The following is a 14,707-nucleotide window of genomic DNA, read 5'->3' as shown; positions in this document are numbered from 1 at the left end:
TGAAGCCCTTAACCACATTATGCAGTATCGGGAATCAATGCCAATTATGGCTGTGCCACATAAGCAATCTATTCGTGGCCTGGAAAGATTGATCCCAGTTGCTAAAGTAATAAGCATCTTCCATGTTCCCAGATCCTACACATGTTGCAAGAGCTGTTCACTTCAAAACTTGAACTCTAGAACGTTGTGTAACATTAAATGCAGTGAGGATATGTACCTTCAATCTTCTAGTTGTGGCTAGACAGACATTCGCTCCCACAGCTGATAATGGAAGGTCCACGTGTTTATAAATGTAATAACGTATTTACAATGAAGTATCACCAATGTCACCTACATGCCCTTTCTCTTCCATTATGTGACAGTGCAGTCCCAGGCTCTGTAGTTATGGTGGAGGGCTCTTGCTCTACAGAGGAGCTCATTGGCCTTAAAGGTTTGGTTGGGCCATCCTGGGGGGCCATTGATTCTAGAGGGGCCAAACCTGCTGAGTGTGGCCTGCCCAGAAGCAAGTGCCTCCAGCTTGGCTTTTGAACTCTCAAACAGCTGAGAGTGGCAGGAAGGGTAGAGATAGAAATCATGGCCACCTCTACAGTGTCCTGGGGATGTTGGGGGGAGGGGTCTGTATGTGATGTCTCGTCTGACTGGGTGCCTAATGGCACCAACCTAACTCTTTGTGAGGAGAGGGGCATCTGGACTGGGGTGAAGGTCCCTTAGTCCCTGAGCACCAATACTAGAGTCTTGGAGTGCAGGTTTATGTGTGTAACCAGCAGACTCTGAGAATGCTAGAACTGGCTCTCCATTGGCAGCCACCATGGAGGCAACCAGATGGCCGCATGCCTGAGGCAACAGTTGCCCAGTGTGCCAGACAACCTGCCCACTGCCCCCGCATCCTATTCTGCATTGCAATGAAGTTTTTAATGGCCAAAACCATGGTGTCCTCTCCTGCCTGGGGCTGAGTAGATGCCTCATCTCCAGGAGTCCTCCAATTGCCAGCGACCTGGGCAATTTCTCTCATTACCAGCTGTGGAGACATGGCAGTGATGTATTGACCAGCATGTGCTCACGACTCTAACCTAGCTAACTACTGAGGTGTCTGCATTGGAGTGTGCAGGAGGCAGCCTTGCTGATACATCCTCAGAGATGGTGGAGGAGGAGATGTCTTGGCTGCAGAGACCATACTGATACAACCTGTACCTGTAAGAAGTAAAAGAATGTATCATGAACAAGTATAGAAGTCCCCACCAGCAGGTAAAGAATACATTCACAGTTGAGGTAATGGGAGAGTGACACAGCAATGGACAATGCTTCTTACTTGGTTGCTGGGATGTGGAAATTTCTGCATCGCCACAGGATTGGGCTCAGTTTTCATTGGCGAGATCCAATGTTGTCACTTCATAAGGGGTGTGGAGATGAATGCTGGATGCCCCACCACCCAGTTTGGACAGTTGAAGCCTATTATGAAGCTTTTTCTCCCTGAATGAAAGAAAAGGAGGGATTGAGTGAGATGGAAGTGGCTGGCACAGCTGTTAGTGTTGGGGGGAACGTGGGAGGTGGCCTAAGTAGGCAGTGGAGAAGGCCTGCAAGATTAGTACTCTGGGGGTTTGGGTTGGATTAGAGCAAGTGAGGGAAGATTTTGCATGCTATAATGAGAGTGATAGTGCATGAGCCTTGGTGGGCGATGGATAGTTGAGCCCAGTCTGGCAAGGGTGGCAACCATAGACCAGGCTGGAATAGTCTGATATCAGGGCCTCCTCTGCCAGACTTGGGAGAAGAGAATGGCCCCCTCCGTGCAGGATGCCAGTTTTTTCTTATCTGTCATGTCCAAGACAAATAACACAAACTGTGCAAGGCAGCCCAGGGCTGACAGTGCTTGACTTGGTGCAAAACGGTGTTTGAAATATAGTGCAACACCAGGAATCCCACAAGGACCCAGCAGTGGCGAGTGGGAGAAATGTGGTGCATGACAAATAAGGCAAATTTAGGATGATAGCATGATGAACCTCATGAGGGAAAGAAACTCTCCATGCCAAAAGTTTGCCAGAACAAACACAGCCTATTCCTGGTATTCAACCCAGAATGTTGTGACAATGGGTATGAACCCTAAAATACTCGAGCCATTTCTTTTCCTTATATGTCTTTTTTTGGAAGGCAGCAACCTAGACAAATTAACTGCAAGTGTAAATTCAGTGTTTGGCTGTGCAAAAGATCTATATTACTGACCGAATGTGACACCTAAAGGTCCCAAAAAAATTTCAATCATATTGGATTGTGATCTCTTGTGAGTAAAAGATGAGGGGTGGATAACCACACTGCTGCTCAACAGTAAGACACTGACCTGCGGATTACATTTCAAACTGCAAATACTATTTGAAAAATGAGAGGACAGAGATTAACCATTAACTCTACTGGTGTGAACCAGTGGGATTGAATATCCTTGTGTGCACTGGGTTCGAGCATTAGGCAGTTACATTTGAAGAATTATCCACTTGTTATCCTTGTATTGTAAGTAGATGCTGTATCACTCCAAGTATTGCAAAAGGAATCAGAATAAAAGAACTTCCATCAGTCTACAAAACCTGGAATCGCAAAAATCATCTATTTAGCTGCCAATATCAACAGCATCTGTACAGCACAATAACAGTTGTAATATCGCCTTATCTGTTCACTACTAACAACTCAGAGACCGAACTTCTATTATTTTGGACTCACCTCTTATGTAAGGGCGATACGGTGGCTCAGTGGTTAGCAAAGGATGGCAAAGTGGCTAGCAATGCTGCCTCCTGGCATCAGGGACCCGGGTTTGTATCCCAAATGGCAAATGTCTCTGTGGTGTTTACATGTTCTCCTTGTGTTTGCGTGCGTTTCCTCCCACAGTCCAAAAATGTGTAGGTTAGGTGAGTTGGCCATGCTAAATTGCCCCATAGTGTCCAGGGATGAACAGGCTAGGTGGGTTAGCCAGAGTAAATGTAGATTATGGGGATAGGGTGAGATGTTATTTGGAGGGTCCATGAAAATTCATGAGTCCAATGACCTCTTTCTGCACTGATGGGATTCTATGAAACACATTTCTAATCTTTCTTTGTATAGACATGTGTTAATATTTCTTCTCAGTCTTCTTTTTTGTCAGTTTGTGAAAGCCTGGGTAAACTGGTTCTTTTTTTTTGAAAGCATAAGTTCATTTGGTTAGGAGAAAGGTATCTAGAAGGGAAGGGATGTGTTTATATATTAATCTTGTGGCACCCAACAGAGGGTCTGGGTAGATGAGGGAGAGAATCCAGCTCGTGCCTCCTCATCTGGGAGTTTAAAGTTAAGGCTATCAAGTCCAGAGCTGTAACAAATTGGGGAACCTCTGTTGGTTATAGTAGAAACATAGAAAATGGGGGTGAATAGACCATTCGGTCCATTGAACCTACTCCACCATTCAACAGCTGGTCATCTATGACAATGCCATACTCCTCTCTCCCCACAGCCCTTGACACTTTCAGTTTGTAGAATTGGCCAGAGTTCTGGGCATGGAATCAATGTTAGCAGGGCTTCACTGGAACAGAGTTTAATAACATGTATCACGCCAGTCTTTCATGTCCTCTTGCTGAGAATTGTCTTTTGCATTCAGAGCGAGATTCAAGTAACTGATTATTACTTCAAAGGCGTTAGTACTGTAATTCACAACAATAAGCTCAGCTCCCTGTGCATTCGCTGCTACTTTGTTAGCGTGAATGTTTCGCAGACACAAACGGCGTTGGGAGAATACTGCCACGTTCAGTGCTCCCGGCAGGGGAACTGCTACCGAACACAACAAGGGCTCGTTATTTTCAAGTGGTGTCTAGCGCAGCCCGGGTCTCCGGCTGCAGAAAACAAGGGTTAAATTCGTTGGAAGTGAATGCAGCGCCGGTCTCAGGCTGCAGAGGCGGGTTGGGGAGGTAGCCAGCAAAGAGGCGGGGTCCGGCTCGTTTGATGTGCGGATCTGGCCGAGAGAATGAATGGATGTGCAGGCAGCTCACACCATCCCCACCGGTCGGCGGGCAGAGTGAGAGCCGCTCGCTGAGGGATGCACAAGGCAGGGCGAGCTCTGTGTGCATGGCCCCGAGCCTGCTGCTGAAATGAGTCCGTGTGGGCAATGGGCGCAATCGAAGGGGGGTTCGCAGCGCTGGATGTTACAGCAAAGAACATTTACGTAAGCGACAAGGCTGCCCCTCCTGATCGTCCCAGTGCTGCTGCGGGCAAGTCTGAACCCAGTGCATTTCGTGTGTTAGACGGGAGAAGGTGCTGGAGACCCCGGGGGAAACCATGCAGTTGATGATTTGGGTAAAAGGGCTGCTGTGTCAACTGTTTGTATTCATACCTCTTACTCGAGAATTACGTTTACATCCTAAACAAGGTACCGTGGCTTTATGGTGGCAGAGTTTACATTTGTTTCAGATCCGGATGGGGAATGAGTTGTGGATATAAGATATAGCTGTATGCACACAACACCCTTTTATCTATATGATAAACTTTCGAATAGGTGAATATACCGAAGGTGTGTTTTATATTTAATTTAATTTGTTATTGTCACGTAAGGTGAAAAGGATTGTTTTGCAAATCACTGTACAATTATAAATGATTCACACTGGATTTTCACACTATTGTTAACGTAGTATTCTAGAATGATTAGCTGGTCTGAGAAAGTAATGTTTGAAATTGTCTTAACTTTTGACCTGACGGGTGAAGTTTGAACTTACAAGGCTGTTAAACTCCTTTCAGAGAACTTCATCAGGCAGCTGAGCTCCTATGAGATCACCTCTCCGAAGCGGCTCAACGATTTCGGAGAGGCTTTCCCGCACACCCATCACTTCAGGAGGAGGAAGCGGAGCCCGGACTCGGAACCTTGGGCCTCCTGGACTCACTACCAGCTCCACGCCTTCGGGCAGCTGTACCGGCTCAACCTGAGCGCTCACTCGGACTTCATCGCCGCCACGTACCGGGTCAGACACTTGGGCAGAGCGGAACCTGGCAGCCTGCACTCCGACTCTGATCTGAAACACTGTTTCTATAGCGGGCATGTCAACTCAGAGATGCAGCACACCGCGGTGGTCAGTTTGTGCACTGGCATTGTGAGTATACTGGGCCAACTCTGTGGCTAGAGGCTGGGCTTTAGCGGGGAAGGGAGCTGATCGCTGCCCTCACTTTGTCTGTAGCTGAGCAATCAGCGGTGGAAGGGGATAATCCGTAGTTGGAGGGAGGGTGGGTGGGAAGGTGCAGAAACAAAAATTGCTGGGAAAACTCATCAGGTCTGGCAGCATCTGTTGAGAGAGAAAACAGGGTTTCAGTTCCAGTGACCCTTCTTCAGAACTGAAGGTTCAATATGAGAGATAGTAGGAACTGCAGACGCTGGAGAATCCGAGACAACAAGGTGCAGGGCTGGATGAACACAGCAGGCCAACCATTTCAAACCTCTGAAGGAAGCAGGGCTTGAACACCGTCCACCTAGTCCAGAGGCAGGGAGTGCACCACAAATTGGGGTGCCCATGAGAATCTGGTAGTCATTATTTCGAGACCTGCCTTTATGAATGTAGACAGCAGCCCGGCATGGCTCGTCCTCTATTTAGGGATGGGGTGATTCCGGCTTATTTTGGAACCCGCTGCTTTCGGAACCTTGTTATCGCTGTCACTGGGTGTACGGTTTGATGTGGACGGTTTTGTACCGCTGTTTAACTTGCTGGGGGAGGGGGGAGAGCGTGGATCGAGCAGTTCGATGAGTTGAAGTGGGTTTAGCTGCTGGGCCGAGCAGATACGGGGCAGGCGGCTCTTTAGCAGGAAGCCCGGCTTGTCACTGCCTCAGCCCCAGAACCATCTTGTACAATCTGATCGGCGGCGGCCAAACAGAACCTTTTTTTAAGAGAGGCGATTGTCTCTTTCTGCCTGGCCTGTTTATAATTGCCAGAAAACAAATTTGCACGGCAATTTCCACAGTAATTACAGCAGTCAGATTCTCAGCCTTCTCAAATATCCCAGTGCCTGTTCTAAATTAAACATGTTATACGGTTCGAAAGTATGCACCACACTCGCAGTGTTGTACATTCAACAAATGGGAAAGGAGAGGACACTGGCCAAGTCCCAAGAGGCAAGACTGGCAAGTGGGCTTGACCTAGTACATTTCTGTTCAATGGTCACAGCTAATTCTAAGGATCACTTGAGCAAGGGGCACGGCCTGTTTGCTGCCAATAGAGCTCAATTAGAGCTGCTTTCGAGTCCCAGTTACATTCTTTCATTTGTTAATAAAAAGAAATAGCTCTGGTAGGAGGTGGACTCAAAGAAACTTGCCTGTAAGTGCTAACACTTGTGTTCGATTCTTTGGTTGCATTTGGGGGCTGGCAGGTCTCTGTTCTCCAGAGGGACATTGAAGAGGTCATATTTATCCAGGTGTGCATCTTGGAGTTAGCAAAGCTGAAGTAACACAGAAAAATACAAACCCACAAATGGTCACATCTTATACTTGGTGACAGAGCGTAGAGACATTGAATAGTAAAACTATCAATGTTTAAAAACACCAAAGAAGTCCATTTGTTCCATCATGTCTATCCTAGCCAAAAATATCTATTCAGCCTAATCCCGATTTCTAGCTCTTGGTCTGTAGCTCTGTGGCTTAAAGCACCTTATGTATGTATCCATGTCATAGAGTCATTCAGCATGGAAAGAGAGCGTTTGGTCCAACTTGTCCATGCTGACCATGTTCCCAAACTAACCTAATCTCACTTGCCTGAGTTTGACCAATTCCTTCCAAACCCACACTCTGTTTTAAAAAAAATGTTGCCCCTCATGTTCTTTCTCCTCTCATCTTAAAAATATTCTCCCTAGTTTTGAACTTCCCCCACCCTAGGGGAAAGACCTTGCTGTTCACCTTATCTTTGACCCTCATGATTTTATAAACCTCTATAAGGTCACCCATCAATCTCCTACTGTCCTGTGAAAAAAGTCCTGGCATATTCAGCCTATTTTTATTGCTCAGAGTTTTTACCTAGACCAACTTGCGGGTGACAAATTTCTCCCCAACTCTCCTTTAATCCTTTTATCAGTATTTTAAAAGCTATCCCCTGGTTATTAACCACTCTTTTAAAGGAAATTAGATCCTCCTCATCATTTTATACATTTCAATAAAATCTTTCTTCAGCCTAGCTTTCTTTGTGGTTAAAATATTCTTGACTCCATACAAAACACTCATTGGTGCATAATCGATTTTGTTTCCTGCTTCAATATTAATGGTGGGGAGCAAGATGGGAGAATGGGGAGAAACCTGTGCAGGAGTGAATATAATCAGAAATGCTTTATGTGATCTGGCCCACCTTCTTGTCCCCCCATCCAAATACTGACAGCTGGAGAAGGCAGGATCGTTGTTGAATTTCAGAATGCTAACCATGAGCGTTAACAGACAGAGTCAGAGGCATGAAACTAGAGAGTATCCAGCATCTGTGAGTTTTGTCCACTCCATAAATCTAAATTGGAAGCTTTACAATGGCATTAGTGTCTCATTCAGTTGGAGTGAGTGTTAGAGAGATGCATATCTTTGCGTTCTTGGCATCCAGAAGCAAGAAGTTCATCTGGGGAGCAACTGTTGCTTGCATACCTACACTTGTCCGTCTATTAATGAACAGATAATCCACATTCAACTTGTGAACCATATGAGTGAAGTTCTTCCACCCATTTGCCAAAAATAAAGGTTTTGAAAATACGTTGCCATGCTAATTGTGTACAGTGCAGTTTGGGAATGTTATTGCTACCACACGTTGTTAACCAGCAGTGAAATTAGGAGCACAGGAATAGATCATCCATCCTCTTGAGCCTAACGCCACTGCATCCTGCTCTCTTCTGTTACATCACGGCTACTTTCTCCATTTGCTCATCTTTGTTCTGTATCCTGTGATACTTTAAGTCTAACAGAATTTATTAATGTCAAAGAAAACTTCAATGCACCCAGCATTCAAAGCATTTTGGGGACAGAGTTCCAGATTTTTTTAATCCTCTGTCTGAATAAGTATGACCAAGATCACGCTTAAGTGGTTTAGCTCTAATGTTATAAATATGACCCTTGCCCTGGTTTTACCTCATCAAAGAAAATAGTTTCTCCTTATTTACCCTTTCAAATCTATTCATTATTTTAAACAGCTCATGTAGATCAACATTGTAAACTCAAGAATGTAACTCAACTCTATGCAGTGTTTAACTCTTTATGTTCTGGTATAATTCTGGTAAAGGGTGAGAAGTTGGAAGTGATAAATCCTGAATATTTGAATGTTCTTATGAACACTTAATTGGCAGCTTACTATAAAGGATTGTGGAAGCAAATATTGAAGCCCATTTATGCACTTCATCTAAGGATATAAAGCTTTCTTTTCTCATTAATGTGTTTTTATTAAATTTGGTCCTGTAGTCGAATCCTTCTGCCTGATTCTTCTGAGTTTAGACAATCATTGCGAGCTCCAGCCTCCATAAATATGCATGGTGTTTCGCTGGCTGAATATGTACCAGACACATTCTACATGCAGTTGCAAATGCTGCACAATCATTGCAGGACCTTTGCTGAAGTCAAGGGTGTAACAAAAATTATAGTTTTGGTTTGCTTCTACCCCTTGAGCGTCTGATTGTGCTTAGGTGTCCATTCATTCTCCATGGTATTTGCTTCCCATATACACAATTAGCAATGACCTTTTGCTTTGACACTGCCAGTCATTCTTGTCATTGAGGCTAAGTTTAAAGAACAACTTTGCGAAATATGCTAAACTCTATAGCCTTACAAACAAAATGTGCATTGCATGTTCAGCCTCTCCAGGGTAACGACTATTACGACTCACAACTAAGTAATTTTTTGGCTATTTTATTATTCTCCAACTAGCTTATTGTTTGTCCTTGAGGGCTATTGGTCACTGTGTATCGTCCTTCCTTTTAGAAGGCATAATTCTGTGACCTGTCCTGAAGGCTTCTATTCATGCTAACTTATGATTTTTAGACAGGAGGTATGGTGCACTTGCAGTGACATGTGGTGGTTTTCCAGCTTTCTTCATGCTGGCTGTAAGGTGTGAACTGACCGAGGAATTCTATTGAGTTTCTCTTTCAAATAATATCACTTGAACTTTATAAATTTCTGGAGGCATGGACTTCTTGCTACAGGAAAGATCTGCAAGTCTAGGCTATCCTTCAGCATCTATTTAAAGCAGAATGGTAATTCCTGTCTGATCCTGAATTATTAGTTTCAGTAGGCTGTCCCCCATGAGTGGCTTAACCATAAAATCACCCATAGCCTTAGCCAATATCCATGCCCGTACTCTTTCATGGGGTGATCATGATGAGGAGAGCATTCTGTCTTGCTTAATCAGAACATTTGTAGTCATTTTTTTGATGTATCATATCACATTTAGAGTGATAGAGCTGTACGGCATGGAAACAGAAACTTGAGTCCAATTTGTCCATTCCCACTAGATATCCTAAATTAATTTAGTCCTATTTGCCAGTATTTGGCCCATATCCCTCTAAATCCTTCATATTTATATACCCACGCAAATGCCTTTTAAATGTTGTAATTGTACCAGCCTCCACCACTTCCTCTGGCAGTTCATTCCATATGCGCACCACCATCCATGTGAAAAAGTTGCCCCTTAGGTCATTTTTAAATCTTTTCCCTCTCACCTTAAACCTATGCCCTCTAGTTTTGGACTCTCCCACCCCAGAAAAAGACTTTGTCTATTTACCCTATCCATGCCCCTCATGATTTTATAAACCTCTATAAGGTCACCTCGCAGCCTCTGACACTCCAGGGAAAATAGCCCCAGTCTATTCAGCCTCTCCCTGTAGCTCAAACCTCCAACTCTGGCAACATCCTTGTAAACCTTTTCCCTTAAATCTCTTCATAGACATAAGATACAATGAAGTACTTTGAAATGTAGTGAACAATACTGGATAGAACAGCAATCGTTTTGTTCTGAGCTTTGTGGATTTTCTCTACATTGGTGTCTTTCAGCTTCAACAATATTCCAAGTACTCATGTCATTCATTTTTCTTTCCTTTGCACATTGTCATGTCCACTTTTGAATATATTGTTTCAAGTCATTTTGTACTTTCTAAGTTGTTTCCTCTATAGCTCCTTGTTTGGTATCATCTGGAGGTTTGACCATTTTGCACTGAGCTTCAGAATCCAGGTCATTTATATACATGAGATGCCGTAGGGGTCCCAATGAATGTTATACATCCATTCAGCACTGCCCCCTCCTATCTCACCCTAGCATGCCATGTTTTGTCATGCTGTATTAACAACTAGTAATCATTCTTATGAAGCTGTCTCAAAATACTTTTAGGAGTTGAGATAGATCATTAGGGGTTTTTCCAGTCTGTCTCCAGGTTGTCACTTCCTCAGTGAAGGCAAGGAAGTTGGTCAGGCATGAATTTTCCCTTCTGAATCCCTGACATTTGCTGCAGACTAGACTACCAACTGCTAATTGATTCTGTAATATTATAGACAGTGACTGTTCATGAGCACAGGACATTTTAAAGCACTTTTCAGCCAATTAAGTAATTTTGAAGTGTTGTTACAGTTTAAATGTCACAGGTAATTTGCTCACAGCAAGCTTCCACAAACATATTATGATAATGATCAGATGATCGGTTTCTCATTGTGTCAGTTAAGGGATAAATGTTGACCAGCTCAACAAGGTAACACTCATGAGCTTTCTTGAGATAATGTCATGAGACCTCCTATGCCCACCTACAGGTAAAACAGGTTTTTAACAGTTGTGTCGCTGTTGTTCCCAAGTAAACATTTAAGTTTTCATCCACAAGACAGCATATCTGATACTACAGTACCCAGCATCAACTGTGTTTTGCCTTTATAACATCCTTAATGTTCGTTCCTCATGTAATAATGGATAGAATCCCTTTAGTCTTCTTAATTATGAGTTTTACCTACATTCTAATGTTTTCTGACCCTTGCACAGAAGCACCATAATCCGTCTGCACTTCAGAATTCTGTAGTCATTGTCCATTTCAGAAATGCCTTGCTTTTTTTAAAAACTTCTGCCAAAGTGAATAACTTTACATTTTGCCATTTTATATGCCATAAAGAGGCCAAGAACAATACAACACAGGAACAGGCCTTTTGGCCGTTCAGCCCTGCGCCAACACATTTTGCCCTTCCATACTAAAACTGTCTTCACTTACAGGATCCGTATCCCTCTATTCTCTTCCTATTCATGTACTTGTCCAAGTGTTCTTGCATGCTGCAATTGTGTCTGCTTCCACCACCCCTCTGTCTGTGCATTCAGTCACTCTCAACCCTTTGTGTGAAAAACTTCCTTCGCACATCTCTTTTAAACGGTTCTGAGGAAGGGTCACCAGACGCAAAACGTTAATTTTTTTCTCTGATTTTTTTTTTCCTCCACAGATGCTGCCAGACCTGCTGAGTTTTTCCAGCAACTTCTGTTTTTGATCTTTTAAACTTCCGCCCCGTACTTTGAACCTGTGTCCCCTAGCAATTGATGCCTTCCCCCTGGGTAAAAAGCCTCACACTTTCCACTCTATTCATGGCACCAGCCAAATTTTTGCCCACTCACTCAACCCGTCTGCATCTTCCTTATGTCTTCACAGCATACTTTCCTATCTATCTTTCCAAATGTAGTTGCCATGGCTTAACGTCACTCACCTAAATCATTGATATAAATTCTAAGGTTTTGGAGTAGATCTGTAGCTCGGGTTGTGGGTGTTGACGTTGGTTGGCTCGCCGAGTTGGTTTGTTGTTTCGCAGGTGTTTCGTTACCATGCTGGGTAACATCCTCAGTGCAGTCTCCGATGAAGCATCGGTGTGTTTTCCCGCCTGGTTTTTAAACTCTGGTGTCCGTTGAGATGGATTGCCTCACTTCTGGTTTTCCGTCGTAGTGGAATGTATATGGGGTCGAGTTCAATGTGTTTATTAATAGCATGCTTCGTGGAGTGCCATGCTTCCAGGAATTCTCATGCTAGTCTCTGCCTAGCCTGTCCCAGGACGCACTGCTGCACTGAGGATGTTACCCAGCATGGTAACAAAACATCTGCAAAACAACAAACCAGCTCGGTGAGCCAACCAACCTCAATTGATATAAATTGTAAAACAATACGGCCTCAGTATTGACCCGTCAGGACTCCACTTGTTACATCCTGCCATCAGGCATGCATGCTCTATATTTTCTACCAGCCAGCCTATCTTCTATTCTTGCTGTGAGTTTTTATTTACCGCAACAACCTTTGAAACACTCCCAAGTTAGGCACCCTTATGTGAAGAGAGGAAGATGAGCTATCAGCCTGGATTTCAGCTACCTCCATCTGCTGGAAAATGGGCAGGGGCACAACTGTTAAAATAACGCATCATTTTCCAGCATGTGAGCATGACACCTAGAGAAAAGCAACAGCATCAGTTTTATAATATGCAGGTACTGACGCCATCCAGCTCTCAAGTTGGGACTGAAGGCTAACAGATCTGACAGATTTTCAAAATAATGAGCAGGCAAAAAAAAAGTAGATAGAGAGAAACTGTTCCCACTAGGAAAAGGAACAAGAGTGAGGGCACGCAGATTTGAAGTGATTTGTGAAAGATGTAAGGGTGATATGAGAAAATCTTTACTTTCAGTCAATAAGTAGTTGAGGTCTAGATTACATTTCATAGAAGTGAGGTAGAGACAGGTTCATATGAGGCACTCAAGAGGGTATTGGATGCCTATTTGGTTGAAAGTTAACGTGCAAGGGAACAGGGAGAAAACAGCAGATTGGCACTCGGTAATAATGTTTATTTGACTAACTGGTGCAGAGTGGCCTCTTTCTGTGCCCTAAGACTTCCTTATTGTGTGGTCTGCAGTGTCAAGCTGAAGCAGGAAAGTGGGACTAGTTCATTGCTCCTTGAAAGTGGAATCACAGGTAGACACTGTGGTGAAGGAGGCTTTTAGCATGCTTGCTTTCGTGGGTTCGAGCATTGAAGAGAGGAATTGGGATGTCTTCTTGCACCTGTGCAAGACGTCAGTAAGGCAATATTTGGAGGACTGTGTGCAGTTCTGATTGCCCTACTACAGAAAGGATATTATGAAACTAGAAAGAGTGCAGAAAGGATTTACTAGGATACTATCTGGACTGGAAGGCTAGAGTTATAAGAAGAGGTTGGATAGGCTAGGACTTTTTTCCCTGGAGCATAGGAGACCGAGGGATGACCTTATAAAGGTCTATAAAATCATGAAAGGCATAGATAAGGTAGATAGTCAACAGCTTTTCCCCATGGCAGGGGAGTCTAAAACTGGAGGGCATAAGTTTAAGGTAAGTGGGGAGAGATAAAAAAGGGTCCAGAGGGCAATTTTTTCACAGAGGGTAGTGAGCGTCTGGAATGGGCTGCCAGATGTAGTGGTGGAGGCGAGTACAATTTTGTCATTTAAGAAACATTTAGACAGGTACATGGATGGGATAGGTATGCAGGGATATGGACCAAACGCAGGCAAATGGGACTAGATTAATTGTGAAAATTCGGCAGGATGGACAAGATGGTCCAAAGGGTCTGTTTCCATGCAGTAAACCTCAATGATTCTATGACTCTAGTGTCGATACTCTGACGCAAAACCTGTTGAAAGCTAGATCCTGGCCCAGGATGAGTTTTATATTTTTCCGGTTCAAGAGTACCAGGAGTATATGTCCAGGCATCTTAATTTGCTTTGGGGGCTTCCTTAGGATGACCTACATCCTTTCACACTGGTCATGACAGGACTTCCTGATTTCAGCCAAACAAGCCCTCATGACTGCTGCAGGCTGTTCCTATGGGATACAAGCTACAGATTTTCACTCCTGCTCATTGGCCTGTCTGTCAGTTTGGCCAGCTGTTCAGATGGGATGTTCCACCAGACTTCTCAATGAGGCCCCTCTGTTAAGCTCGGCCTTTCTGAGTTTACTACTGTGTTCCTTCTGCCTTCTTCCTAATTAATATCAGAGTCAGCATTTCTAATCCATGACCTTCCCCTGGAACTCAAAGCTGCTATTGATGAGAGCTTTTAAGCAAATCAAGCAATGAGAAAAGGCTGGACAGGATTTGTGGAGAGGCAGCTTGGGGAGTGCAGGTTAGGAGTGATTAACTGAAATAGCCATCGTGCAAAGCCAAACAATTTCCAGCATCCTCAGAATATTGTTTCTTGGTTGCCTGAAGTTAACAAAATCTTAAGTACAGTAAAAAAGGAACTGTGTTTCAGCATCTTTGGAGTGAATGGTTCCTGTGTTACTATCATCCCAGGAAGTTGGCTGAACGTCCATGTATGCGTCACTACAACATAATGTAATTTTCTCTGTTGTTAATTCAAATGTCACCACCCGATTGTACAAGAAGGTGGAAAAGGCAAGTCGGACTTTGTACTGTTCTAAATTCATTAAATGCAATGTCGTGAAGCAAATAAGTAGTTTATGTTGCACTGTAATGCATTTGGATGAGGCTTGTAGGTGGAAATGCTTATAATCGTGTGTTGAATGACTTTATCATAAAGATCATGGAACAAGAGACTTTCACAGCATAACGCACGGGGGTGTTCTATCTGAAGGAGGCTACAAACAGTTTATTTTCCCAGAATAAGGCAAGCTTAAGTAATTAATGAATATATTGATAGCACAGCTGTACTGAAGGAGGTAGGGGTAAATGGTGGATGTACCAGCTGTATCTTGAGGGTTGAACAAAAGTTGAAGTAAGTCCTTT

At 43.8% G+C, this 14,707-nt stretch overlaps 1 protein-coding gene across 1 annotated transcript in view; it reads left to right on the top strand.

The window, feature by feature from the left end:
• The first annotated feature begins 4,284 nt into the window (after positions 1-4,284).
• LOC109912901 (A disintegrin and metalloproteinase with thrombospondin motifs 20-like) overlaps positions 4,285-14,707 on the top strand; it is a 344,616-nt gene continuing 334,193 nt past the window's right edge. Inside the window, exons 1-2 of the mRNA XM_048607987.1 lie at positions 4,285-4,375; positions 4,741-5,090. Coding sequence (XP_048463944.1) covers positions 4,285-4,375; positions 4,741-5,090 — 441 coding nt within the window. The remainder of the gene's footprint in view (positions 4,376-4,740; positions 5,091-14,707) is intronic.

Source organism: Rhincodon typus, chromosome 18 (genome assembly GCF_021869965.1).
Source record: "Rhincodon typus isolate 14 chromosome 18, sRhiTyp1.1, whole genome shotgun sequence".
In the NCBI taxonomy this organism is placed as follows: Eukaryota; Metazoa; Chordata; class Chondrichthyes; order Orectolobiformes; family Rhincodontidae; genus Rhincodon; species Rhincodon typus.
This window is presented reverse-complemented; position numbering and strand designations above follow the sequence as displayed.